Source organism: Martes martes, assembly GCF_963455335.1.
Source record: "Martes martes genome assembly, chromosome: 4".
Lineage (NCBI taxonomy): Eukaryota > Metazoa > Chordata > Mammalia > Carnivora > Mustelidae > Martes > Martes martes.
Window position 1 is genome coordinate 15,826,913 of NC_137891.1, and position 27,716 is coordinate 15,854,628.

General features: G+C 51.7%; 1 protein-coding gene across 11 annotated transcripts in view; it reads left to right on the forward strand.

Moving 5' to 3' along the window:
- Positions 1-27,716, forward strand: part of MTSS1 (MTSS I-BAR domain containing 1) — a 145,340-nt gene that overhangs the window by 96,268 nt on the left and 21,356 nt on the right. For 6 of the 11 annotated variants that reach the window (XM_080801970.1, XM_080801974.1, XM_080801965.1 and 3 more), the window contains 4 exons: positions 15,254-15,338; positions 17,323-17,414; positions 18,801-18,875; positions 22,896-22,907. In XM_080801970.1, coding sequence (XP_080658096.1) covers positions 15,254-15,338; positions 17,323-17,414; positions 18,801-18,875; positions 22,896-22,907 — 264 coding nt within the window. The remainder of the gene's footprint in view (positions 1-15,253; positions 15,339-17,322; positions 17,415-18,800; positions 18,876-22,895; positions 22,908-27,716) is intronic. The other 5 variants (XM_080801971.1, XM_080801972.1, XM_080801975.1 and 2 more) reach the window with 1 other exon arrangement.

Consider the following 27,716-nt stretch of genomic DNA (forward strand, 5'->3'; position numbering starts at 1 on the left):
TGGTGGGTCCCTCGTCCTTCTTTATAACTCAGCCGAGTGGTCGTTGTCATGGCAACATAGCTGCGCCTGCAAAGGTTTTGCTAATAGCATCTGAGGGGCTCTGGAGCTTCCTGAGGTTGTTGGTAATTATCTTCTTAAAAAAATATGTTCTGAATATTGTGAACATTTTAATGGGCCCTGTTCCGTCCCGATGGGGAATTTCGAGGGCCGTATCAGTCCTCTATCTTAAAGTAAAAAGGCCACTCTTCGTTTTGCCTTCTTGTTTTTGTTTTTTTTTTCTTTTGTACATGCTCTTATGTGGAGGAAGACTTGTTCTCCCATTGTTACACGATGCCTTGCCCATAGTAGGTGCACAAGTGATTTTATTTGCGCAGCCCAAACAGCTGAGCTTAGATCTAAATATTCTCTATTAGATTAGCATTTAGGTATATTCTTTCACTAAATGGTCTTGAACCTCAAGCCGGGCGGGCCTCCCACAGCTCACAGGGGTCAGAACTCCTGTCCCTTTTGTTTTCATTCCATGGGTGAGCCTAACTCCGGTAAGGATGTGCTCATCACCCCCTCCTGGGAGCTCAGATGTAGCCCCAGCTACCACCTTGCTAGGGGTGCCTGCTCTTAGGATGGGTTATTGTCTGAAAAAAGAATTTTTATTTCTGTTTTGCTTTCCTTTATCTGCAAATATCTACAGAGGCTTTATCCTGGGCCGTGCGTCTTGCCAGACACTGGGAATTCAGAGATGGCCGGGACCCTATGGCTGTCCACGGGGAGGTCACAGTCTAGTGGAGGACACAGGCCCAGGATGCAGTAAGCCCAGGACAGTGTCACAAGTGTGGTGATGCATGCATGTGCACGGGAAAGGGCGAGGTGAGCCAGCAGCCATCTGGTCCCCTTCACCTCTCCTCTCCCTCTGTTATCCCGCCCTGAACTGCAGATGCTGGAGACCCCGAGGTGCTAATTCCCCGGAAGGCAGAGGAGAGAGCTTACTCCATGCCCCCCTTTTCATACTGAGTCACTCTGAAGGCTACTTAACCTCCCAGGGCATGGGGAGAGCTGGAGGCACGTGGGGAACCAAGGGCCACTTTGTGACCTGTACTTAACGTACATCCAGCCACTTTGTCCTCATGTGTTGTCTGATGCTTCTGAGCTTTCTCTTTTTCTCGGGACCCAGGTTTGCGGTTTCACTTGTTGGCTGGAGGACCTCTGGAGAGGGGTGGGACGCTTCACCAGCAGGAGGCCCCAGTGTCTTATGGGGTACAACACAGTGAACAGTCACCTTCTCCACGTCCCTCCTCCAAGGTGGGGACATCTGATCTACCTAGATTTCGCCTGCTTAGGGTCCTTGTGGTGGAGTTCTCAGGGAGTTTGGGAAAGGGGTACTGGCTGAAGTACCCCAGCACCTTCAGCCCAAAGCATGGTCGCGTGTCTGGCAGCAAGTCAGCATCAGCTGGGAGCTGGTTAGAAATGCAGAGTCTCAGGTCCGCTGCAGACCTTCTCAGTCAGAATCTGCATTTTAGCAAAATCCCCTCGTGATCACATGGAAGTGTGAAAGCTCACTGCTCTAGTTCCTGTGAGACCTTACGGCCAGAGTAGCAAATACAAGGCATGCATCCTTCCGTGGTTCCTGAATTCGTGGCAAACACTGCTAGCTGATGTAGGCACCCGCTTTTCCATCAAGCCCAGATCCAGCCTCAGAATCCTTCTTAACACAATGTTCCAGGTATCGTTAGCAGGCAATCAGAATTAGCCCAGAAGATACAAACCTGATTGCCTCACCCCACCTTTATGAAGAGCTGATCTTAAAAAACAAGGAATGCTTAGATCGTTGATCTTCAGGGTTGAGAATTATGCCCCTAATCATTCCACAGGGAAGAGGAAAGGGACACAAGAGCCCACTGAATGAACAGCTGTTGGCCACTGAAACATACACGGCGCAGTGGTAATAAATCAGTCCTAGCTGGTCCGCGGGGTCAGGCCGCGAGCTGGACAGAGCAGGGGAAGCCTGTGTTCATGCGTTTCCTCCCAAACCCCCATGCAGGACACAGGGCCAGTCCATGCTTTCTGGCAGCTTCCGTGGGGTTTGTTTGATGACTGAGGAGAAGTTAGGTTTGAACCACTCATAGGTGGTTATTGTCCTTGGGAAGGGTTTGGGCTGTTAGAAGACTAGGGAAAAGAAGGGTGTTGGGGAACAGAGCAGGAAGAAGATCAGGAGTAGCCCTGATCATTGAGTAGAATGTTCGCGTCCCATCCCGTGACCGGCTCTCGGGGACATCTCATGTAGGCCGGTTCGGTTAACCTTGAAGGGTCATCAGGACGCTAGGATTGTGCCCTTTTTAATGGAAATTGGGCAGGACCAAGAAAACGTTTTGGGGGATGCACGTTTATCTTTTGCTTCCAGCCCCAGCTTTTAACCACTTGAAGACTCTGTGTTTCCCCAACATCTATGCACCTACCTCAAGCTTTGTAAGTCTTATTTACCGAGCAAATAATATTTTTCAGGTAACATTTGAGCTGTCCCTCTCCCCCACCCTTTACTTTGGAGGACCCTAGTAACTATGAACCTGGGATTGTTTTTGCCAGATTTAATGCAGTTCCAGTACAACACAAAGGGCAGTGGGTGGTTGATTTGGCCAGAGCAGTAAAGAGATTGGAAATACCTGAGAATAGTCCTTGGTTCCCTTCACTAGTGCTTGATCTTAAGACTCAGCTGGGGAACTCGAAACTAAAACCGGTTTACGCCCTTGGATTGGACAGATGGAGCATGGACGGGTGGGGGTGGCCAGCCCGTAGGGTCCTGGGGACGCTTGGCTTGCGTCATAGTGCTGCTCTCCTGCCTGCCTCAGCCTTCTACCCGCTTTCTCTGGTTGGAAGAGCCAATGTCCCATTTGCCGTTTCAGGGTTAGTTAGAAGAAACCGGATCAGAAACCATTGAAGAGTCATCCGGAAACGATTTGGGGAAGGTGTGGCCTGAGATAGAAATGGATGGGGGAGAAGAGGAGGATACGGAGTGACCTTGGGTGAATCTGGATAGGAAATTAGCTGCAACACAGAAGTCTGTCCGTATCCCGTGTGCCACTAATGGAGTCTTGGCTGATGCGGCCACTCTCCCTGTAGAACCGGACATCTGAGCTGCTCTTGCCTCGTTCCCTGTTACGGTGGCAGGTGGGGGTGGGCAGCAGGCACGGAGACAAGGGTGGGGAGCCGGGGGAGGTACTAAGAGAATTGGGAAGAGCCAGCGTCATAAGCTTGGAACTCAGAGCTCAGCACGCCTGCGGGTTCCCATGTACGGAGGTTTGCTGAGCACCTACTGTGTCCAGAAATGTGTACACATCCCACTATGTGCCATTTTATGAGATGTCAGTGTTTGCAGATAGCAAAGAGATCTCAAATTAGACTAAGCAAAGATGAGGTCTCCACAAAACTGTACTATAGCGGCTCCTCCTGGGACAGGTCAGTAGCTGAAAGGGTGATTTTGGGAAAGACACTCCTAGTGAGTAGGGAAGGGTCCTTTGCATGAATAAAGAGCATCCCGCTGCAAAGGAAGCTGGTGGGAGGCGATCTGCTGAAACTGTCCATGTCTGCCTTGGGGAACCAGGGCCTTGCATGCAGACCAGCCAGCCTGCACAGAGCCCAGCAGGGATGTGGCCACGGTGGTCTGAATCTCGCTCATGAAACAGATGTTTGAGTGGAAAGGTTTTTATTTCCTTCAGTTACAGCAAGGGCAGGGGGTGAAAACCTGACTTCTTATCCATTAGATATTCTGAGATATATTTGCAACAGTGAGTTGTCCTGAAGAAAGTTTCAAAGGTCTGTAGACTCACCCCTGGGTACAGACCCTGAATTCTACTGTGTGACCTTGAGCAAATGACTTCACTGCTCTGAGCTTCCCTGTCCTCATCAGTAAAATGAGAATAATAATACCTACCTGATAATGATACCTATATGAGGAGTAGAAGGAAGTTTTTAAAGTTGAATATAGTGTGCTTTCAACTCCCTCTTCAGTTATGAGCCACTCGTAAATGGTAGCTATTCCTAATAATTTGGAAAGCAGCAAGATTGCTTCCTGAGAACTGATGAAGTCAACATATTCTGGCATAGTTTGTGGCAGGTACAGAAGCCCCTTAAAGGAACAGAGTAGTTCATAGGTCAGCAACACATTTCTGGAGAGCAGAGGTTTCAAGGTTTAACTGTTGGTTACAGGGAGGGTCTGGTACCAGCAGAAGTAGAACCAGGGGACAGCTAAGGAGACAGCATCAAGGGCTCAGCCTCGGGGGTTTCATCACTTTTGGGGAGGTGGATGCATCAGGCTTTCTCTGATCCCCAAGTTACTGCCCTCTCCTGTGTCCATATCGTTCATCAGGCCCCCTTCTCTGTGACCTGCCCTTCCCTGAAGCCACCTGGGAGGTAATGCCCACATCAGTGGCTGTAAGCATCTTATCCTCCGGACAGTTCAGTTTCACTGGCTAAGAAAACCCAGCCGCCCACATCTGCCTAGTTGGCTCCCTTAAGCTGAGCACCTGGCTCCAGTGGGGGGCATCTTTCTGCGCCCGTGCATCAGCGGCAGACCCTCGCCATGGGCACTGGTCGTAGCAGCTGTCTTGGGGGGCCAGTGGCATTTCCTGGTTGATACCCACCTCTCCCAGCATTTTCCAGCCGGGCACCGTTGGCGTCCAGAACAGGGGCAGGGAAGGATCGCGGTCGGAGTGCGTTCGAGGCGGCTCCGTCTTCCCCGGCGTGTGAGCGGGTCCGCGTGTTTGTGTTTCCATATTACCGCTCTCGCTTTGCTTTTAAAACAGCAACAAAGAAAGAGGAATATTGGTCTTTGTGGCTGCCAGTACCGTGCATGCCAGACTCTCGTGCTTGCTGAAGCCGCCAGATGGTGGTGGGACTGTGTGCGGTTTTGTTTCCTCTGCTTTGGAAAAGTCGTGAAGTGGGAGAGGCTGGGGAGTGTGAGCTTGGCTGCGAGGTTGTCAGCTGATAACAGTTTGCAGTGTCTCCCACCCTGCGTGTGGGCACAAGGGTGTCTTCCCAAAATGTGTTGCTGACCCTGCGCGGCGTTCGCTGAGTGCACAGTATTAGCTGTCCCGTAAACACCAGCTGGATTGTCCTTCGCCGCTCAGCCGCGTACAGTAGCTGAATAATACGTTTTTTCAAACAGGAAACTCCATGTGTTTCTCTCTTCCGTGAAGACGGAAGCGGGTGGTGGGGATTGCCATTGTAGCCAAAGGGAAGTTAGGCTTCCTTTGTGGGGGAGCTTTTTAAGGGCTTCTTTTAAAAAAAAAAAAATCTTCATAATTTTTTTTTCACTTTCGTCCTAAGGGACCCCATGACGACAAAGGGGCAGATCCTTCGACTGCTTAAAATACCGCTCACGTTTCTCATGGTCCCTGAGATCAGATCGTGGATTTGTGTTGCAAGAACATTTGGGTGATCTAAGTAGCACATGCAGAAGTGTTCTTCCACCATCGCCGAGGTTAACATAAGGTGTTCGGGTGCTGTTGGGTGGTTGACATCAGACCAGTGTTTCTACTGAGTCGAGCCGCTTCCGTGGCCGATATGCATGGTAACCGGTCTGCGTGGTAACCTGCGGTGCCGCGGCTGATTGCTTCTTTCTCTTCCCCTTCCCTCCTCGTCCCCTCCGTTAAACAAATATAGGGCGTCAAATGATGCTACCTTTTCCCTGTTGTCCATCTCTCTGTGCCCAAGGATAAAAATAAAATGCTGATGAAGCCGGAAGAAGCAGTTAATTTGTTCTGAATGCCTTCTTTGACCTTTAATGAAAGTGATGGTGCCCCTGACAGGAACCAGTCGCCGCACAAATGCGCAGGGACAGGCTTGGGTGTGTTTCCCAAACAGGAGAAAGGACAGCCAGTGTCCGACTCCCGAGAGGACATCAGGAGCTTCTTCGCTAATTAAGGCAACAGTGTGACGCCAAACAATAAGGCACTGCTGGTTTGTTGCTTGGTGTGTTTTCTAAGGGACTTTCCAGCCCAAAGGTCACCCTGCAAATTCCTTGCTTCTAAGTTTAGATGAGCTGTGCGTTCCATGAGGACTGGAGCTGTCTCCCCGGTCAAGGCCCAGGAATGGGACCGTAGCAGCATTTCCTCGGTGTTTGTGGAGTGTGGGAATGCTGTCCCGTCTCCTCCAGCATCCTGGCTGCCATAAGATGCTTTGTCTTAAAGGAAGCAAGAGGGTCAGCTGGTCCAGCCTGGAGGTCACCTGGAAAGTCCTCTTTCTAGAGCCTCAGGCAGGTACGCCTGCCTCCAGTTGAGCTCCTGTTGGTCCTCTGCCTGGAGTGCCCGAGTGCTCCCTACAGACCCGTTATTTTGTTGGTCCAGCTGTGGTGGTGCCCCTGATGGCCCTTTGCACTTGGCCCTTGGGCTGGATATTTGGATATTTGGACTGATATTTGGATATTTGGGTAAACCATCACTTAGAGCTGTGAGGACCCTGAAACCTGCCTACAAGATGGCAGAAGTGGGGCGCCAGCTTCCCTGTCAGGGAAGCCACGGTGCCTGTGGCGCATGCCGGCAGATGGTGTCCCCAGCTGTGCCCTGCACAGTCTGGCCAGAGCGGCAGCTGACGCACGCTGAGGCAGCTTCTGTGATGCCCTGCCTGGGCAGTCTTCCAGCCGGCCGTCAAGGTGAAAGACACCTGACGTTTCAAGACTTTGGGCCTCTTGAAGAGCAGGGGCTGGAGAGGAAGGACAGACATACTCTTCCCTCGTATACGGAACCCGCGATGTTGATTTGTTCTTAATATCCTGAGTGCTGTTGGCAGGAGAGCTCCTGAGTGGCCTGTGATGGTACCGAGCAGCGGAGTCCATGAGACCTTCCCTTTCCATCCTTTACGGGAAGGAGGCCGGTGACACAATTGTCTTGATCTTTGCAATGTAAAAGTAAACAGCAGAGACAGAGGGCTGGGGACACCTTCAAAGGCTGGCTAGCCAAGGACAGCTGCCTGCCTGTTTCGGAGGTCTGGGGACACTGGGAGACTGGAGCTCGCTGCAGCCAGCTGACCGTGAACCTCTTGATACCACAGCCCTGAATTCCATCAAATGACCGCTTTGTTGATGCATAACTAAGGACAAGCCGGCCTTTCCAAGGCAGACCCTCTGGACCGCTCTTCTCAGCCTCTGGTCTCCTGAGATGCTTGGAAAGAAGGAATAACCTGGGCTTTCACAGAAAGCGCCTTTGTCCTGTTAACTTGCCTTCCATGTTCTCATCAGCCAGCTTCTTGGCGAAGGGCCATATTCCACGTGGGAGAAGGGAGGGCCGTCCTGTGGTGGCTGGCACATCGATGTGGGCAGAGTCACTCTGGCCTTCCTGGAGGACGTGGCTGATTATCGCCACACCAGAGCCCTTCTTAATGTGCCCGTCGATGTAACCAGTGCTCTGTATTTCTCTAGAAACTGTACCAACCCCTGCCTTTAGCAGGCTCACAGCTGCCAGGCTTCTCTCTGTATATCCACACAGTATGGACCATTGTTAAATTATTTAATTAAAAGGTATATAAATCTTCGCAATGTGCATGTCAAATCCAGATCGGTTATTTCCGCAAAATAAGTGGAATGCTTGAAATAGGGGATAGAAACGAGTTGCTTCTTAAAAAGAAATACCGCCGTCAGATGGCATACAGATGAGGCAGTTGTGAAAGATCGGGGACAAGATTTTAAAAAATTGTAACTGGGATACTAAGGCTGTTTCACAGGAAGCCCAAACTCTGACTCACAGGTGATGCCTTCCGGGTGTGATGTGCACAACAGAGACCCGAGACCTGAGTCGACAGCGCTGTTTACTAGAAAACAGTCTTCCACGTTTGAGTGTAAGCAAGTTAGACCCTTTCCGAGGCCCCACAGCTAGTGGGGGGACTGAACTGGGCTTTGAACCACATCGGTTCACTTCGAAGCCTCTCTCTTAACCCTGTGTCTCTACTGCTTTTCTTCTTGATCCCCGTGTTAATTTGGGACATGGCAGGGAGCCGCCACGACGTCAGGTCAGCCACGGTGAGCGTGCCGCTGTGGGGCTCCGTGGCCTGCAGGCTGCATGGAGTCTTGATGTCACTCAGGTGGGTGGCCCTGGGGCTGGGGGGGTGGAGTATGGCTGGGGCGGGGCCCCCAGAACTCCTTTGAGGTCAGTGGGGGAGGGGACGGGGTCACATACCACAACAGGTGCGATCTGGTATGCATCAAAGCAGATAGATTTTGGGAACAGGTTGCTGATACAAACATGTCTCAGGGGCAGGTGACCGTCTTATTTGATACGAGTGGCGTATCTGGCGTGTTTGGTGTGCATGTGCCTGGGAGCCACACACAGCCACTGCTCTTGGATCTCGTCAACTTCAACTGGGTGGACGAGGGAGGTGGTTTCAAGCATCTGCATGCATGAGGACGGAGCCCCCGCTGGGCTCCGGTGCGTGGCACCTGTGTATAGATAGAGTCCCATGTCACCGATCTTTAGAGACACTGTGGGGCCGTCAGTGCTTCACTGGCCTGTGTCCAGACAGAAGGCACGAGCCGTTGAGTGGCTACAGGTCACTTTTATGTCCCACCGCCCTTGTTCCTCTGCGCCCGTGTTGGTCCCGTGAAGGAGCCCTTCCCAGCTGTGCTTGGGAGTGGGCGCGTGTCCTCCTCCCTTTCATGGCTGCGTGGATCCTTCTGGTATTTTACACGGGAACATAAGCTGTCTCTGGTGCAATCGGTGTGTCCCTAGGGCTGTCAGGGAGGGGGTCAGTGCCTGTTGACTTTATGGGGAATGTCCGTTGCGTGTTTTGGAATTACTGTTTCTCTAATGGCAAGTGGGGTAGTTTCTCTACATGAGCAGGGGGTGCCTGTCACCTCCGCTCGGGAAGCCGGGAGTGGGCAGCGAGCTGGCCTCTTGGAGCGGCTGCAGTGGGGGGGGGGGGGGCGGGGACCGCTGCCATCCCGGGGCAGAGGAGAGCTGTGGCTTCTCCAGGCCCAGCGCCCAGATCAGAGTGCTGTCCTTATGGGAGAAGGTCACTGTTCCCCTTGGCTGGTGGTTCTCAACAGGGGTGATTCTGCCCACCCCCCCTACATTTGGTAATGTCGGGAGACATTTCTGGTCATCCTGATGTGGGGCATGCTGCTGGCACCTGGAGGGTCGGGGATGGATGCCGCAGGACGCCCCACAGTGCTCGGGCCAGCCCCGCATGACAAAGAAGGAGCTGGTCCCAGACATGAGCTGTGCTGGGGTCAGGAACCCCTGCGGCAGGTGAGCGGCCCTGTCCCTTTGAGCCCTCTTCTGGGGAGGCTTCCCAAAGCCTTCCCCTGTCCGGTGGCTCTTTCTGACTGCTAATTAGGCTTCCAACAACTGAGCCCTCAGAGGGCCTCCGGGAAGCACAGTGACTTATTGTGGCCCCAAGCTCCGACCCGGGCGCTTCTTAAATCTTGCTTCCCCCTCCCCCTTCCCTCCCCTCTTCTGCCTCAGAAGCGGGGCCCCACAGACCGGCTTTTCAGCCCTCGCTGGCCACCTGCACGCCGGAGACCCCACCATGGCCGGTGCATTAGGCCCCCGCTGTGTGGGGAGACGGAAGCCGCCTGCCAATGAGGCTGCGTGTAGGGGCAGGACGAGGCCACCAGATGCGTGCCACTGTGCTACCTCTCCGCCCAGCCACCAGGTGGCAACTTGCAGTGAGAAGGGTGTGGCCCTGTCGGACGTTTGTGGGGAACGACCATGGCTCAGTGTCTCCTTATTTTCCCTTGTCGTCTGTTTGTGACTTTAATATGCCTCTTTGTCCTAAGTGGGGACGTGTCCAGCTCGTCATAGTGGGAAAGGGCCTTCAGCTGTCGGTGAAAGTGGGGCTTGGATCTTAGCTCTCCCACTTCCCAGCCCCGCGGTCCTCAGCAAGTTAGTTCACCCGCCCAAGCTCCAGTTTTTCCACTTACAAGGGGGGGGGGCAAGAAGACCAAGCCCACAGCATTGCTGCGAAGATTGCGTTCCCTGCGCCATTTCGTAGCTGTCCCCCCCACCCCCAACCAGTCCTCTGGCTTCTCAAGGGTCAGGCCCTTGTCGTCATCTTTGAGGTCACTGTAATTCTTGCTGCATGGTAGACCTTTATTATGGGGTGCATTGAGTCTCCCAAAGAGGTTGAAGTCTCAACCCCCAGCACCTGTGAACCGGACCGCACCTGAACATGAGGTCTCTGCAGGTGTGGCCAGGTGGAGGTGAGGTCATTATCGCGGGCCCTGATCCAGTACCGCTGCTGTCTCCATAAGGAGAAATTTGGACACAGACACGTGCAGAGCAGGGAATGCCTTCACAGGTGCCTCGTGTGAAGACAGACACACCCAGGAGCCTGTCCCCTGGCAACTACGACAGACAGGAGTGAGGCATCAACAAGCACCCGGTTGCATGTAACCACCAGCAGCTGGAAGGAGGTGGAGACGATTCTCCGCTGTGGGTTTCTGCAGGAGCACGGCCCTGCCCACACCTTCATGTCAGACTCCGGCCTCTAGAAGTGTGGGACACTACATGGTGGTGGTCTGAAGCCAGCTGGTTCAGGGTGCTTTGTCACGGCCACCCTAGGAGACGGTTGTAATACCCAGTAAGCATTTGTGGAATGGTTAAGTGTGTTCAGGTGCAAGGCATAGGATTCTGCCCCAGCAGTCGTGCTCTGCTAGTCTAGCCTCTGGACTTTTTTTTTCCTTTCTTTCTTCTCTCTACCGTTTGTGTCCTTTGCAATCCATGCAGTGTAGATCACCGAGCGACTTTGTGCTGCTTTATTATAAAAACCTTTGCTTGTCACAGCAGAAGGTGCTTCTGTGCACCACACTGGAAAGAATGAGGGTTTGTGCCGTGAAGTGTATTTGTGTCCCAGCAGCTGTTTCTTTCAGCAGCGGGCTGCTTGCTGGTGCTCGGGAGAAGCGCGGGAGGCCTGCGCTCCCTGCCCTCTTCTCCTTTCAACTGGCGAGAAACAGAACCAAATCGAAGATGCTATAAAAACGTACCCTCTCGCAAAACAGAAACTCCAGGTTCAGAGGTTGCCTGGGCTCCGTGTATTAGTTTGGTGGCTCAGGGAGGTCCCTGGGGATGCCAGCACCTCTGTCTTCTGTCCGGAGGACAGATCTCATCCTAAGGCAGGTGTCCCCATGGCCATCATGATAGCCGATCAGGGCCATTTTCTCCGTAGACCTCCTGTCCCATCACTGAACCAGCCACTGCCAAAGGGGTGGGATTAGGTCATTGGCCCAGACTTAACCATCTGAGGATGGATGGGCTCTGGAGAGACACAGTGCCCCTGGCACTCTCCACATTAGCAACTCATATGCAGTGTTGGTAGGCAGACTGATGCCCTCCCCGAAAGGGTCTCCATCCTCACCCCCAGGACCCGGGACTGTGTTGCCAACAGTACAAGGCAAAAGGACTCTGTGGTTGTGATTCAGTTAAGGATCTTGAGATGAGATTATCCTAGATTATCCAGCTGGGTCTGTGTAATCACAAGGGTTCTTCTAAGAAGGATGTACAGGATCAGTGTAAGAGAAGATGAGAGGACTGTGCAGAAGTCAGAGAAGAGCAAAGATGCTGAGCTGCTGGCTTTGAAGGTGCTGGAAGAGGCCACAAGCCAAGGGATGGATGCAGGCAGCCCCTAGAGGCTGCAAAAAGCAGGGAACGGGTTCACCCCTAAAACCTCCAGAAGATACACAGCCCTCCTGACACCTTGATTTTAGCCCCGTGAAACAGATTTTGTGACTTCTGACTTCCAGAACTGTAAGATAATAAATGTGCCTGGCTTTAGGCCAGTTAGTTTGTGGTGATTGATTATAAAAACAATAGGAAGGAAATATACCCTTGTTTCTTTAGGTGGACTTGCATCAGTCTTGACCTTTTCTAAGAGAAGACCCTTGTATTTATTTTGAATATTCTATAGTGTGTACATGGAAGACACACAAAGATTTATGGATTGAACAAAAGACAGACCCAGCCCCTGGGCCTGCCGCCAGGTATGGGCTTGCCAGCCCGGCGATCCCCTCTCAGAATGGTAGATGGCGGCTCCTTCCTTCAGCACCAGTGCTGGGTGCGGGGAATCCAGAAACAAGTAAGATCTTGTCCTCACTCACAAGCTGCTGAGTGTCTCAGCCATTTGATTCCATAAATATTCTCACTGTCAAATCGGATTCCTTCCAGATGTCTGCTCTGTCTTTGTAGCTAAAGCTGGTTTCCTCTGAAGCTTTTTCAAACTTGCTGATTTTTTTTTGGTAAGTTTGAGCAAGGGTCAGGAAGAGCGTAAGATGTTAAGCACATCCACAGATAGAGCTATTTTTAGGGTGCCCCATGTTGCTGCGATCAGCAGTAATTCTAGCAGACAGATCCCGGGGTCCGTGGAAGGGGTCACCCGCCTGTCTCCTGCCCTGTGTCAGTTGGACAGAGATGCTGCTGTTTGGAGGTTGTCTTTGTGGTTTTTATTTCCTCCCCTCTCAGGCTTTCCTGTGCTGCGGGGGCCAGGCGGTGAGCACCGACGGCCCGTTTAGGAAGTGCTCGTTACTGTCCCACGGGGCAGCTCTTCCTGGGAAGCCTCTGGCTTTCCTGGGGGTGACACGTGACTGGTGGCCATCTATGGAAAATGTCTGGGAAGGTGACAGAAACTTCCAACCCTGGAAGTCTCTCTTGAGGAAACTAAGGCACGGGTTATCCGTGAAGCAGCTGCCCACCGTTTTGATCTCGGTGGTAGCTTAGCAAGGACAGGAGCTCAGTCCTCTGGTACTAGCTCGACATTTCTAGGCTCCACCGCCGGAATTTGAGAGCCGGGCTTTAAAGGCCTAATGCCCCTCAGAGCGTGTCGGGAGGTAAATTTAGCAGTATTCATTCTAGGCTCTTGGTTCTGCCCCTGCCCTGCCTTCCTCTGTCTGTAGTCAGAGCCATATGCTGGAAATGCATGGGCCCTGGAGGCTCAGCCTGGGTCAGAACCCCACTTCCTAGCAGCATGACTTTGGACAAATTTGGACAAAATTCATATGTCACATGTCCAAAAAGAATTTGGGTAAATTCCATAAGGCAGCACCTTTCCTATCTAGGAAACGGGGATAATTGTCCCAGCAGAACCAGGAGTGGAGGATTGAGGGAGTTCGGGAGCACGGCACTTCTCCCTGGGCCTGGTGCAGCCTGAGTTCTATCCAGATGTTTCCCTTTCCCATGACCTTCACCGCCGCCAGCCTGCGGCGTAGATGACCGCCTGACACTCCAGCGCTGGTCTGTGGTCTCTGCTTTATCCACCAGGGCCCCTAGAATGGGAGTCCGCTTCCAGTTTATACTGTTGTCAGCAGCACTTTGAGGACCGTCCTCCTAGGGAAGGATTTGCTGTGGTCCTCGGTTGTTTTCTCTGGTTAATTGTCCAGACCTAGAATTGCCACGTTGAAGAGGGGACTCGTCTTTAAAGGTTTTCCTGGGTGGACGCTGCCGGGTTCTCCTCCAGAAAAGGACTGGTTTACACTGTTTCCAGCAGTGCATGAGGGTGCCAGCTTCCTTGCAGGGTCAGGTTATTAACTTTTAATCAAATGAAGGCCCAGGAAAAGTAGGAGATATTTCCCTGGGGATAAAGTGTTCCTGGCTTTTGCTCGTAAAGCAGCAGAAGCTTGGGAGGACCTCAAGAGCCCAGGAGGCCCTCAGCGCGCATGCAGACGGCGCCCTCTACTGGTGTGCCCTGGTGGAGCATGGTGAGCCGCCGCAGATGGGGATGCCCGGTGGTCTCTAACTCCCTCTAGTGGCTACAGGCGCCAGGGGCTAAAGGGAGCCCATTTACCAAGACTCCTGGCTGAATTCTGCCCAGCTTCAGGTGACCGTTAGCTCTTGCTCAGTTTTCTCACAACGGTGCTTCACAGACTGGGATTTTTGCTCCCCAGGGAACACTTCATGCTGTGTGGAGACATGTCTAGATGTCACAGATGGGGGGCCGGCTACTGATTGGTGGACGCTCAAGGCCAGGGATACTGCTCATGTCCTACAGTGCACAGGACCCCCCACCCCCACCCCCAACAAAGAATCATCCGGCCCCCATGTCAGTCATATTCAGGCCAAGAAACCGTGTTTTAGAGGAACCGGGAGAGTTGTTCTAGAAGGCTTCTCTTTTCAGACTAAAACAGGATATAGAAATATTAATATTTAATACATATTACTTTTATCACTAATTTTTTGTTGTTGTTGTTCTGGAAACCTGTTAGTTGTGCAGAATAAAATGGAAAATAGGAACTGAAAAATAGCACATTGGTGTTTCTAGAACAGCAGGCGGAGGGGGAGATGCGAACCATAATAATGTCACTAGCATGAATAAGGGATGACATTTTTCCCTGTTAACTTGGTTTGGTTGAACCTACCGTCAGTGCCAGCAGCTTTCCCTTGAAGGCCTTGTCTGTGAAAAATAGTGCTTTGTTTGACGCCCCCCTCCCCCGCCCCGATTTCATGAGTCCTAGTATTTTCATAACATTTGTAATGAGCTTTCTGGGGCTTGATGCTGGATGACCATCTGTGGTTGTAGTGTGCTCCCCCACGCCCAAGTGCTGATTCAGGCATTGTTTCTAGGAGGGGGAAGGAGGGGAACTTCACAAATAATCTTAAAGAGGGTGTGCCGGGAGGGAGCAGTGTGACAAGAATTTCGGGAAAATCAAACTGAATTACAGCTTACTTTGACATTTGTGGTGTCTGAGGACCTTCTTCACCAGTCTTACCCAAACCTTTAGAAAATACTCCTCTGTTTCATTTTGCTTTGGCCTCGCTTGTCTCTGAATGGCTTGGAGTCTGGACTACACATCTTAAAACAGCTAGAGTGGCCTTATTAGCTGTCCTAAATGACGCTAAGGGGATTATTTTGCCGGAAGTGGAAAGCAAAACAAAACCGAACGAAACAACAGCTTTTCCTTCAATATCAGATATTATTTTGATCATCTTCCTTGAGAAATTATTTTTCGCATTGCAGTTCCCGATCTGTTAGTGGGTTGTAAAATCGATTTCTGGGTCACAGTCGGCATTTAGAGAAAATCAGAGCAGAAAGTACTACTGGGCATTGTATAGACTCAAGGTGCCTTTTATTCTGCTGATTATAGTCAAACGTGTCACCGTATGTATTTATACGTGTGTGTGTGTGTGTGCACATGCAAACATATACACACGCCTGGTGAGAGGCAGTGGCTTGGGTTTTGCCCCGTGGTGAAATCTGGCTTCTTTTTAGATGATTTCGTTCTCTTCCCAGGATTTCGGTGATTCCTGCTTGCCTCCCGTGATCAGCTCTGCCTGTGTTTCTTTTGCAGGTGGCACCAGGGAGATTGGCTCCGCCCTGACCAGGATGTGCATGAGACACAGGAGCATAGAAGCCAAGCTCAGGCAGTTCTCCAGGTGAGGAGCGCATCTCTGCCCGGATTTCGCCGGCCCTTGCTGGTTTCCAGGGAAGGGGCAGGGCCTCCCCCGAAGCAGCGGGTATTTCCCTGCAGAGTTGAAATGCCCGCAGCCCATCGCGCTGCTCACTCACTGAGCAAGTATTCTTCGGCTGTCTGCCGCATGCCAGGCTCTGGTCAGGGTGCTGGGGAGGCAGTGGGTGACCAGATGGCCCGGGGCCTGCCCGCTGGAGCCCACACCCCACTTTGTGCTCCTGTGGGTCTCTCCTGGCCCTCCGCAGGCGTGAGAGCAGGGCATCTGCTCTCTGCAGAAGCTTCTGGAAGGGGAGCCGTGGGGCTGGGGATCAGGCACGTGCTGCTCCTCCGTTTTCTGTGGGCATCTTCTCCACTCTCCGTGCTGCCTGCCTCTTGTCTGTCTTACTAGCACCCAGAATGGGTAGAGCTGGCAGTGGTTGCCCACAGGGACTTTGAGTCACCAGTGTTCTGGTGAGGGGAGCCTTCTTCCAAACAAACCAAACCATTCTGCTTGATGGATTGTGAGTTGGGTGAGGGGTTGCCAACGTGAGAGGCCTCTGCCCCTCCTGGCCGGGCCACTGTGGGAGGTGGCAGAAAGTGGTGGGAAGTGGCTGGACTTGGAGACAGATAGGCCTGGGTTTGAACCCCGGGTGGGCCGCACAGGCGTTGGCCTCTTGGTTGGAATCTCAGCTGCTGTAACATGGGGCGCTTGTAAAAATTCATGGAGTGCCCACACATTTCCAGCAGAAGGCACCCGGGTAGCAGGTGAGGACTCTGCCGCCTTCCCTCCCGCTCGGGTCCAGGCCCTGCGGTGCCTCCGGCCCCGCTTGCCATCGGGCTTATTTGCAGGCCAGTCTTGCGGTTCCCCAGCCTGTTTGAGGGATGAGGAGACAGCAGTTCACCTGGCGGTGTTTATGGAGCACCTGCTGTGTGCCACGCTCTGTCTTAAGGCATGTGGGCCGTGGCAGTGAGTAGGACCGTGCCCTGTCCTCACGGGGCTTACACTCCAGGCGCCGCGACGCCTCTCACCATGTCAGGCGGTGGGAAGTGTCACGAGGTGAAATCCATGGGTAGGAGACAGGCAGCCACTGTTCCACGCCAGGTGGTTAAGGGATGAGCCTGTCCGGAAGGACGATTTGAACAGAGACCTGGAAGAAAGAAGCGAGTGCACTGTGTTGATGGCTGGTGGGTGTGTGAGGGAGGGGAGACCCTGACGAGGAAAGGAGGGAATTGTACCAAGAACCTGAAGATTTTCAGGAGGCCCACGATCAAAAAGTAGTCTGAGAACACCTTCTAGTAATTCTCACCAGAGCAATTCGAGTGATTTGTGGGCACTTCCTGATTTTCCTACGACATCTTGGTGATGTAGGAATGTATCCATTTTCCTTCCTGGGGGGCCATGCCTCGCACGGTTCCTCTGGGTGGGGAGCCACCTGGAGACAGTGCACAAAATGACGGGATGTCCCTGGGGATGCCTTTGCCGCTCGGATGCAGAAGCTGTCCCTTCAGCTTTTCCTGCCCCAGGCTGGCCACACTTGGTCTACCTTGGTCTACACTCATGACTTCTCATCCCAAAGGCACATCAGAGTCATGTGCGTTTCTTTAAAAAATACAGTAATACTGGGGTCCCGCCCTCCAGGTTTCTGTCAGGCAGGAGGTCTGGGGTGCAGCTAGAGGGGTGACCCCCTGGCCTGCAACCATGTTGTGAACACGAGAGTGAGAGTAAGCCGGGAAATGGGAAGAGGGCTCGCCCCATCCAGTCGTGATGACGGCCCCTGCCAGTCCTTGGAGAGCATTCTGAGAGTAAGGTTGTTACGAAATGGCGGGATTTGGACGTGAACTTGGGCTCAGGTACTGCCTTGTCTGGTACCCGGTTGTCATGATTTACGTAGTTTTGACAACCGAGTGTGAATCTTTACCACGAATGTATTTGTTTAATTTCTCCTTTTCTTTCTTTTTTTGGGAAAAAGTGCTTTGATTGATTGTCTGATAAACCCACTTCAAGAGCAGATGGAAGAATGGAAGAAAGTGGCCAACCAGCTGGATAAAGACCACGCAAAAGGTACAGGGCACAGGCTTTCCACCGCCCGGCAGCGCGTGCTCCCAGCGGAGCCGTGAGTGTGGCCGGCTGCGGCCTCGGCCCCTGCTGGCGTCCCCCGTCAGGGTCCCCTCTGGTCCCACTTCTCCCATTTCAGCGCTGGAGGATAAGGGCCCCCGAGACCTTCCTCAGCGGCTGATGGCCCAGGCTCTCAGAGGTGTTAGTTGCGATCGGTGAATGAGACCTGGACGGTGACGACAGGCTTCGATGCCGAAGTCTCACACGTAAGGCATTGGGGCACATTTCGAAAGTCAGCCTCTAAAGAGAGGAGCTAACCTGGGTGTCCTGCCCGGGACCGCCTCCCTCTCTGAATGTGCTTCAATGCAGGCGACTCTGCACCGCGTGTGCCAGGCCCTGGGGGCAGAGGGGTCCCGACAGGTGCCTCCCCAGTTGGTCTTCCTGGGCCCAGAGGCTGGGGTGCTGGCAGCGGGGAAGGGCAGGACACGTCCTGCGACCTGCACTGCGTGCTGGGGAGGGAAGGCATAGGGGAGACTGGAGGCGGGAGGAAGCCAGAATGAAGGGCTGGTGCCAGCAGATCCCCAGAGCCCTTGTGGCGAGGGCCCGGGAGTGGCGGCATGGGGCTCGGGGGAGGGAGGCGTCCGGGAAGGCTGCGAGGGAACTGGCCGAGGGGGCAGTTACTTGAATACGAGGGCGGCAAAGGAGGAGAGAAGGTCAGAGCTGTCGTCATTTCAGGTGTCCGCGTCTGGGTGACAGCGGCACCGACGGAAGTGGGCGTCCAGGAGCAGGTGTAGACTGGTAGAGGAGGAGGAAGTCATCGTCCGGGGGGGGGCGTGTCGTCTGTACGTGGGCTGCCCCTCCTCGGGGTCTAGTGCCTGCCTTGGCGCCAGTGCGAGAGTCAGGCTAAGGCACCTGGGCCTTTCCCAGTTTGCCCCCCTGCCGTCTGATCTCTCACGCTGGGGTCTCAGGGGCTCTTTGCTGAATTGCAGCATCTGGCCAGCGTCTTGCCACATGGATTCTTTTTTGAGCAAAACACTGCGAAGTTGGGCCTTCGGGAAAGCAAATCCTATTTTTCAGTTTCCTGATGTGTGAGCTGAGAAATTGTGGACTTTTCACTTTTAGTAAAATATCCCCCCAAATGACGTCTTCCTTCACAGCTGATATGAGTGAATGCCATCAGGAGAAAACCAAGGCGCATTCTGTGCTCTTTCATGTTAATAAGCCCCGTGCTGTAAAACGTCATCGTGAGGTTGTTACCGCGTGGCGTTCTGGATAAAGCTCTGTATTGCGTAGCGTCGTTTCTGCTTTCTCTGATGAAAGTAAGGATTGTTCCTTAGAATGTTTTCCGTTGAGCAAAGTGGTAAAATGATTCAATATTCTGCTTTGTCTTAGAATATAAAAAAGCTCGCCAAGAGATAAAAAAGAAGTCTTCAGATACGCTGAAACTGCAGAAGAAAGCAAAAAAAGGTAACTTTACACATTCTGCCATTAATAGCGTTACATTGGGGAAACGAGCACGTGCTTGGTTTTGACTTTGAAGCAGAAAGCATTCGATTCAGACCTCGTTGCATATGACGGCCCTGGGGAGCAGGAGCACATAGAATCCATCTGAATTAAAGTTCTCAAGTGCAGAATATCTATTAATTTGAGGCCCTTGCAAAGTTGTACTTGACTTGTTCCCTCCCCCCACCTTTGTCTCCAAAATTTGACAGTTTCCATGCCTATTGTGTGTTGTAATGAAACCTATGAATTTCTTGGAAGCCTTGGGATCATGCATAAAAGCTTTCATGCAAATATCCTACTAGAGTAATTATTACAGAAATTATGTCCTTTTCTCCTCCATCTTTCACAGCCTATAATCTCTGAAACCCTTTATTAAGCCTTGTGAGGATGTTAGAAATGGCTGCAGTGGGAGCCTGTGTGGTGCAGAGAGAGTTTTCATGGTGTTCGTGAGTGTGGGGGCTCCCTAGGGGAAACCAGACTGGGGTAGCGTGGCCCTCCGCCCACCTCCCTGCGTACTGTCACCCACACACAGGCCCCCCTGTCAGATCCGTGACCCAGCTCGGCTCTTCCAGCACGGACTGGGAACCCGCAGAGAAAAATCTAGCTACATCCACTTTGTAGGCATTTGTGACATTTTCCTAAGACCTAAAAATCTAGGGTCTTGAACTTGAGAAGGTGACAGTCTTTCCAGACTATTCTTGATGCCAGCTTTTTGAATTTGTTGTGTCACAACTGATAAAATATTTTTGTTTTTCCCATGAGGCTCTTCTGTGTTTGGTGTATGCTTGGGACAATTTTTAGGGAAACGTCCCCAAAACCAAATTTCCTCCTTTCCTAAATGGTCAGTTCTCATTTGGAATGAGAGGAAAATACATTCAGAGAGCTGGAGTGTTTGGTGGAAGGGGGGCAAGGACTAGACAGTTTTTTAAGCTTTGACATTTCTCAAATATGTCTTCCCCGTTCTGGTGAAAACCGCAAAACCGTTTCATGATAAGGGCAGGAGAATTTTCACCCATAACCCGGTTTTCTGTCAGCATTGGCCTCACTTGTTTCTTTTGGATGTGTCTTCTTGGTCTTGGTGCTTTTTGAACACGTGCTCTCTCTTCCTGGTGCACCTGGGAGCTCGCACTGGACAAGTAACAGGGTTTGAGGCCTGGAACATTATAGTGAGTCTAGAGGTAAATGCTTATAAATAAAACAGCCACCACTTCCGTCGAATCTGGTGTCCCACGGAAGAGCTGGCTGGTAAAAATTCGGAACTGACTTCCCTGTTGTTGACAACTTGGCAGCTTTGAGATGAAAGGGATTTGGAAGGAAGGCCCAGGGAAGACACAGGTTGGGAAAGGTTTGGAAGTTTGGTAAAAAGGATGAGGGAAGAAGAAGTAGCTGTTTTCCCTTAGCTTTTCCAGAGTTCTCTTTCCAGAGGCCTTAAGTTCTTGGCTGCAGTGATAATCCTTTTATCAGAATTCTGCACGGAGGCGGAAACAGTGCATGTCTGTCACTCAAAGACCCTGGCATTGTCCAGTTAGCACAATTTGGACCTACAGGGCAAGCCTGATGGGTTCATTGCAGTCCAGCACAAAAGGAAGTTTCTGGCAATTAGACTTGACCAAGCACTGGGTCAGACTGCCTAGAGAGGATAATGAGTTCCCCATCAAGGCATCCGATGGAAAGCTTCGGGACACCTAGGGTGCTGGACTGTGTAACATGAAGAGATGCTTCTGGTCCCAGGATTGGCAGTAGAATTGGCATTTGGTTGTGAGGCTTTGTGGGGCACTTGGGCCTGAAGGCAGAGAATGGAGGCTGTGACCAGGGGTTTCTGGAAGCATTCTCTCAGCCCTAGCCGCATAGCTGGTGGTCTCAGGCACCATGTCCTCCTAGACAAGCTGGCCATGGCGGTGTAGTTATGTACACCACCAAGTCAGATCAGTTGCTTGTAATGTTCCAGATGATTTTCCCTTTACTCCAGAGTATCACCAGAAAACAGTTTTCTTTCTCTCCATCACAAAAATATTTTTTTTTCTAAGATATCTAAGCACATTTTTTGGACTGAGTGCACACATTTGTGTATTTCTGGGGTGAATGGAACCTTCTAGAAGGTACCGGAGTCCTCATTCTGGTGATAATGGAGTGCTCTCCTAGAAGAGGGATAGCCTGAGCATGGAGCAGGAATGCGACAAGTTACGGGCCAGCAGAAATGTTACTTGAGGCGTCTAGTGATTTGGGGTCTGGTGACCGGAAGTTTCTCTTTCCTCCAGAACTGCTCTCAGGGCATCTGCCTCACCTCCCTCAGGTGGTGGCTTCCTGGATTCTCAGCTTATCAAGCGTTGGTAGTTTCTTCTGAGATCTACACGATGTGTTATGATACTTCAGATCCTTTTTATATTTTTCAGATACTTGCTTCAGATACTTTTTTTTTGTCCTGATGGAATGGAGTCTGATAACCACATAATCACTTCACCTTTAATGTGTTTTCAGGAGCTCACCAAGCAGCTTTCTGCCGTGCCTTTTTAAAAAACTGTGATCTTTGATCTAAGAGCTCTTCTGACTCTCCTTTTCAAAACTTCAAATGCCTTTGTGCACTTAAGCATGGTGATAGCTCTGCCCTTGACGTAGGCAGACATACACGGGACGTCCTTTTTGTATGTGGCTAATTTAATTTTCACTCTGCAGATAATCACCTTTTGTCACATGTTTATTGGGCGCTTTCTCCCCTCTTTATTATAAGAGAGTGGTAATTTATAATCTAAAGGTATTTGGATATTACCATCCAAAAAAAAAAATTCAAATGTTTTTTGGGGGATTTGATTAGGTTTTATCTCAAAACCATTTCAGCACGACTTAGCATCTGCTCCAGCTGTGAGCGGGTGTAGCTATTTTAGTGGGAGGCAGGCTTACCCAACACCTGCCGGGAGTAAACACGAGGCAGATGCTGGGGGCTGCAGAGACAGTAGCCGCCCTCGGAGACATTCCAGGCTGATGCCCAGGACTAGGGACCCAGGGCAGAGCCAGCCTGATTGACAGGGGATGGGGAGAAGACTGAGGCCCCGGGAAGGTAGGGTGTGGCGTGGAGCAGACCCAACAGCCCGAGCTCTAGAAGGCGTCCGATGAGTCCTAGGCAAGCCCTGCGGTTTGATGTGAGCTTGGGTCCCAGGGCTGGCCGAGACTTCACAGGGAATGAGCGTGGGTCGATTGTGGGAAACGTGTGCTGTTCTTGGCTTGTTTTGCTGTCTTACTGTACAGTCAGCAGCCTCACTTCTCCTCTAACTCCCAGATTACTATTAATTTAAATGTAAAAATTAATCATGGTCAAGCATTTCTGTTTCCATCTGTGACTACTGGAAGCTTCTCAGGACTTTCTCTGAGGCCGCTGAAACTGGGGTGTTTTACTGTATTAACCCTGGAACCCGACAGTTCAGTCGTTCAGTCTATCATTTTTGGCCAGATAGTAAAGTATATTTATGGTAAAGACTATAAACCCAATAAAGAGACTCACAGAGGTGCAGAGGAACATGTTATTTGCCCTTCTACTAGAATTTTAACTTTATTATTTTTTTTTTCATTTTTTTACCCCGGTTTGAATTTTGTTTCCTGGATTTCCCTAATTACTTTTCAAGTTATAGTAAATTATATTTGAAAGATTTTCTTGGTGAAGCATCTTAATTGGCTTCAGAGGGGACTATAGGCTGCATCTCTCTTCTTAGAAACTGTGCCGTGATCTCTAGGGGGTGATGCTCGCTAACAAGGAAGGTTTCTGTTGAGAGAAAGAAAAGTTTTAGCAAGTCAGGGAAGGGACCGTGGCTGCGCAGCTCTCGGTGGAGGTGGGTTTCATTGCCCCGATAGAAAATCCGGTGGCAAGCCACGGACTGTTTAACCCATGAAAGGAAGGTAAGACTGCTGCTCGAATCCCAGTTTGACTTTATTATTTTCCTTTTTGTGTCAATTGTGTATCCTGCACTTTCTCACCGTGCGCCCCCCCGCCAGTGGACGCTCTCGGTAAGTCTCCCGTCCCGACTCTCTGGTGGCTGGTCACAATGTGGTCCTTGCTGTGGGCTTTCCGTGGTTGTCCAGACCTATGCTAATTGCCCAAGTTTTCCTGCCGGCTCGGAACAATCAGTTGCACCTACTTAATTTTCCCTAACTTTAAGAAAATCGTGTGTGTATGTGTGTGTTTTAATCATTTTCTTTCTTTGGTGTTTGGCCCTTTCACGGGTTAGCCCAACATGCTGAGGGCTTTCGCATCATCATGACTCAGTATTAGACTCATGGAAAGAAGAAATACAGAGTGATTTGCACAGGAAGCAAACCCATTTATACATACATATATATCTGAGTATATATGTATGTGTGTGTTTATATCACAAAACGTGTAGAACTGCACTCAATAAACCCTAAAAATAATCCCCAAATCAGATTTGGTTGTATTAAGCTAGCAAAATTTCTTTAACTTTGTCTCCCCAGGACCATCTAGTTCTTTTCAAAGTGAATAATTCATGGTCTTTAAAAAAAAATCGGAAGTATTTCTTATTTCAGCGGAGTTTGTGAAATGTCTCATTTCAAAGGTATCAGATCTCCAAATTCAGTAATACAGTGATTCTTCTTGACTGAATGTTGAACTTCATTCTCTGGGTGATTTGCTTTTGGAGTCTCGTGGCGATCCCTCTGTCTTGGAAAGGTCTGTCTGAGGTGTCCGTGTGATTTTTCTTGCCTTGAGTGTGCCTGAGTGTCCTCTGAGAACATTTTTACCCAGCAGCTCCACAGAGGTTTAAACTGGAATCTGTCCTCTCCAACAAACCCGAAAGGCCCAGATCTCCTATAACAGGTGGGGCGCCGAGATGGTCCACTATGGTTTCCCTCGGGGCCCGGCCCTGCGTCTGCTTCCCCTCATGGTGACATTGGCCTAGTTGTTCCCCAGCTTTGTAAGCGATGATCTTCTCCAGCCCTCAATGTTGTGATTGTGAAACACTTTGCACAGTATTTAGTGAACTTTTGGGAGGAAGGTAAGACAGCCACTTTTTTTGCATATGATGACAAAATTTATATAACCTAAAATTCACCATTTTAAAGTATACACTTCTGTGGCTTGTAGTACATTCACAACGTTGTGTGGCTATTGCCATTGTAGGATTCAAGAACATTTGCACCACCCCGAAAAGACGCCCCCTGCCTTTTGAGCAGCCTCTCCCCGTTCTCTCTGCTCCCAGCCCGGACTCCCACTCGTCTGCTTTCTCTCTCTGTGGGTTTGCCTCTGCCAGACATTTCATATAAAAAGAACTGCACAAGAGGCGTCCACTCGATAACACAGTTTTACTGGAACCTTCGCTAAGAGTCTGGTGTGAGTCCATCTGTGGAGTAAACTGGGTATTTTACTCATGTTGAATGATGGACAGTAGGGTTGGGGATGAGGGAAGAAACCACACAGCCCTTCGGCTCTGTAACATAGGCTCTGCTCATCTCGGGAGAAGTCACCACAGTTCCTTCTGTTTCTTTGTCTTGCAGGGTTCGTAGGGCTAAGCCACAGTGACACATAATCATAGCAGTGAACTTGGGTGTAAAAACACAAGCCCTCTTAACTTTTCTTTTTACAAGTTTTAAATCATTTTGGAACCTGGGGCTAAGCCACAGTGACACATAATCATAGCAGTGAACTTGGGTGTAAAAACACAAGCCCTCTTAACTTTTCTTTTTACAAGTTTTAAATCATTTTGGAACCTGGGCATCTATATTTTAATACAGTTTCGCACCAGTTAAAATGTCCTGGTTCAACGAGAGAAAAAAATATATAAACGAAACTGTCCTTTGGTATAGTTACAAGTATCTACCTTGAACCCTGGGTTCCTGCATGAGCTTGGCTGGGAGCCTCCATGAGGGAAGGAATTTACAACTCAAAACGTATTCTGCTGGGGATACGCCCCCGCCCCGAGGAACTGCGATTCTGGCGGCAGTAAACCAGCTACTTTAATCTGGCACGCTCAGTGCCGTGAGGACTATGAGCAAAAGCTCTAGTGGTGGGCGAAGAAGGAACTCAGCTCAGCTTGGGGGTGGGGAGGCGAAAGTGAGGAAATGGAAAGGGGCCCGCTGGCGGAAAATAGGGTAGGGGATGTTCAGGGTAGAGGGGACAGTGTGTTCCAACACGTGGCTGTCACCATTTAGACAGGAGCACCTGAACTCTGGTCAAACGTGACTGTGTCCTGAGGGCACGTGTGCCTGCTACCCTGAGTCAGCTTTCCGGAGGCTGCCAGTCTCACCAGTCTCGCCCAAGTGGGCTGGACCCGCATGAGATCCACAGGGATTTCCCCCCACCCTTGTTCAGCTTCAAGCTGGCGTGGCTCGGCAAGGGACCCCGCACGCCTGTCCATCACTCGTGTCCTGGGTGTGCCTCTGACAGTCGTCAGGAATCGCCATCCCCTTAGGACCTCCCGGGCTGCTGGGGTCAGGATGGAGCCGAGAAGGGGCCCCCTGGTTGCTTCTGGCTGTCTGGGTTCCCAGACCTGGCCCTGGAAGTCGCTGACGGCTCTCTCTGGTCACCACCTCGCTGACATGTGTCTGCTGTCCACACAGCAACAACCCAGCCACTGTCCTTCCTAAATACTGTCGTACATGGTGAGGGGCTGGGCCGCGGTCCCCCTGCTTATCCCCACCGGCACCCCCACTGGCGCCCGCACCAGTGCAGATGGTGAAAGTGTACTTTGGGCCCGACCGGATGCTACTTTCTGCAGAAACTGAAGCTGGAACGGTTCCTTCTGAAGCCAGGGGACCAGTCAGTGATGGCTTCAGCCTTTGGAGGTGGTTTGGCCACGTGCAGCCTGGGGACGGGTCTGGGGATTTGGATCCAACTGTAACCAAGTGGGGAAGGCTGTTGAGTCGTGGCTTTGTTCCAGGCTTGGGGACCGCATTCCAGGAGCACACTCATTTAATTATGCAGGAGACAATCGAATGGGTACAAGTCTTACTTAATGGGAAAACTTGTGCGACAGGGACAGGGAAGGACTTTGTAATCATGAGTCAGCACGAGGGAGCTGTGGCCTGATGGATGTTCTGGCCCTTGGAAACACCAGAGAGAGCAGCCGGTGGGTGACACAGCCAGACCTGGGAGGTGAAGCCCAGGGCTAGCGGGCTGATGGCACAAAGCACAGCCTGGGGACAGTTCGACGCCTTCCACCTTGATGGAAGCAGGATTGGTGAATTTACCTTTATCCGCCTTGTGTGGCACTCAGGAAGGCTGTCCCTGCCTGAAATCAGTGGAGACATTGGAATTTAACGCAGAGAAACTCCTGCAAAGGGCTGTTGCTTGGAGAAGGAAGCAGGTGGTCCTTAGAGCCGGCGGGTGTGTGTGTGGGGGGCGAGGGGATTCATTGGTCGTATTTCACAGCTGAGAACTGTAGGTAAAAACAGGCCAAGGGGTGCCTGGGTGGCTCAGTGGGTTAAAGCCTCTGCCTTCGGCCCAGGTCATGATCTCAGGGTCCTGGGATCGAGCCCCACATCGGGCTCTCTGCTCCGTGGAGAGCCTGCTTTCTCCTCTCTCTCTGCCTGCCTCTCTGCCTACTTGTGATCTCTGTCTGTCAAATAAATAAGTAAAATCTTAAAAAAAAAAAAAACAAAAAACAGGCCAAGCAGACCACCCCCCCACCCCCTGGAGGCCCAGCGCTGTGAACCCCCTTCCTTTGCAGAGCCGATCTCTGGGAGAAACTCACCCCCACACAGCTTACCAGGGACCTCTCCCGGGACCCTGGTTGCAGCTGGCTGGCTCCAGGGGCTGAAATGCTGAACTGTCCCTTGCCCAGTGTGGCTGTGGCCATGGGCTGGAGCACCTGGCTTCCCTGTGGCTACTCAGGAGCCAAGGGAGAGCTATTTCCTCTCTTGGCGTGGGGGGGTTGCAACAGGAGCCCAGCGGAGAGGCCAGGAATTGACAAACAGCTTGCTTGCAATACTGCTTTCTTACCCAGTGTGCTTTGCACCCCCTGGTGGTTGGTGGGATGGGTGGCGGGGTGGGTGGCAGGTCTGGCTTGCTGGAGTGCAAGCCGTCCTTGGTTCTCACGGGGCTAACTGGTGCCCATCTGGTGCAGTTTCTCTCATTCATAAACATCCTCCGGGAAGTCTGCTGATAAGCCCCGTGCAGTCAGCCATCAAGGGAGAGAGCTGTGAGTGCCTCCCCTGCTGGCCCCGTGGGCCGCTAAGGTAGCAAAAGTGGCCTTGGCCCCCAAGCTGTCCCCAGGGTGGCAAAGGCATTTATGTTTGAACATCATCTGACGCCAACCACTGAACGTGGTTCTGACACTGCCTACCCAGGTTTGCACAGATCCCAGAGGCTAAGGCCTCAGTCCCACCAAACTGCCCCCACCTCAGTCACTAGCCACAAGTGGTGGTCCCCAGGCTACCCACACTTTGGCCTGGCCAACCTCAAAGTCGGGGTTTCCTATGGACTCCCCTCAGGTTTGCTAAATCCTTAAAAAGACTCAGAACTCAGGGAAGCCCTGTGCTTGGGATTGCCGGTTTGTTCTCAAGGGTACAGACGAACACCCCGGTGAAGAGAGGCACAGGGTGGGGGGGTCGGGGTGTGCGCAGAACGACTGTGCCTCCCCAGGTGTACCCCCCCAACACTCATTGGCGTAGTCCCCAGCAGGAGTTCCTCCGGAAAGCGGCTGTCCCTGGTTTTACCCCGGCCTCATTACGGTGCGATCGGTTAGGCATTGGCCATTGGTGGCTGAAAGCGCACTCCCTCTCCCCTCCCCGGAGGTCAGGGGTGTGGGCTGAAAGGCTTGGGCTTGTGGCTGCTTTTCCTGGCCAGCCTCTTCCATCCTGTGG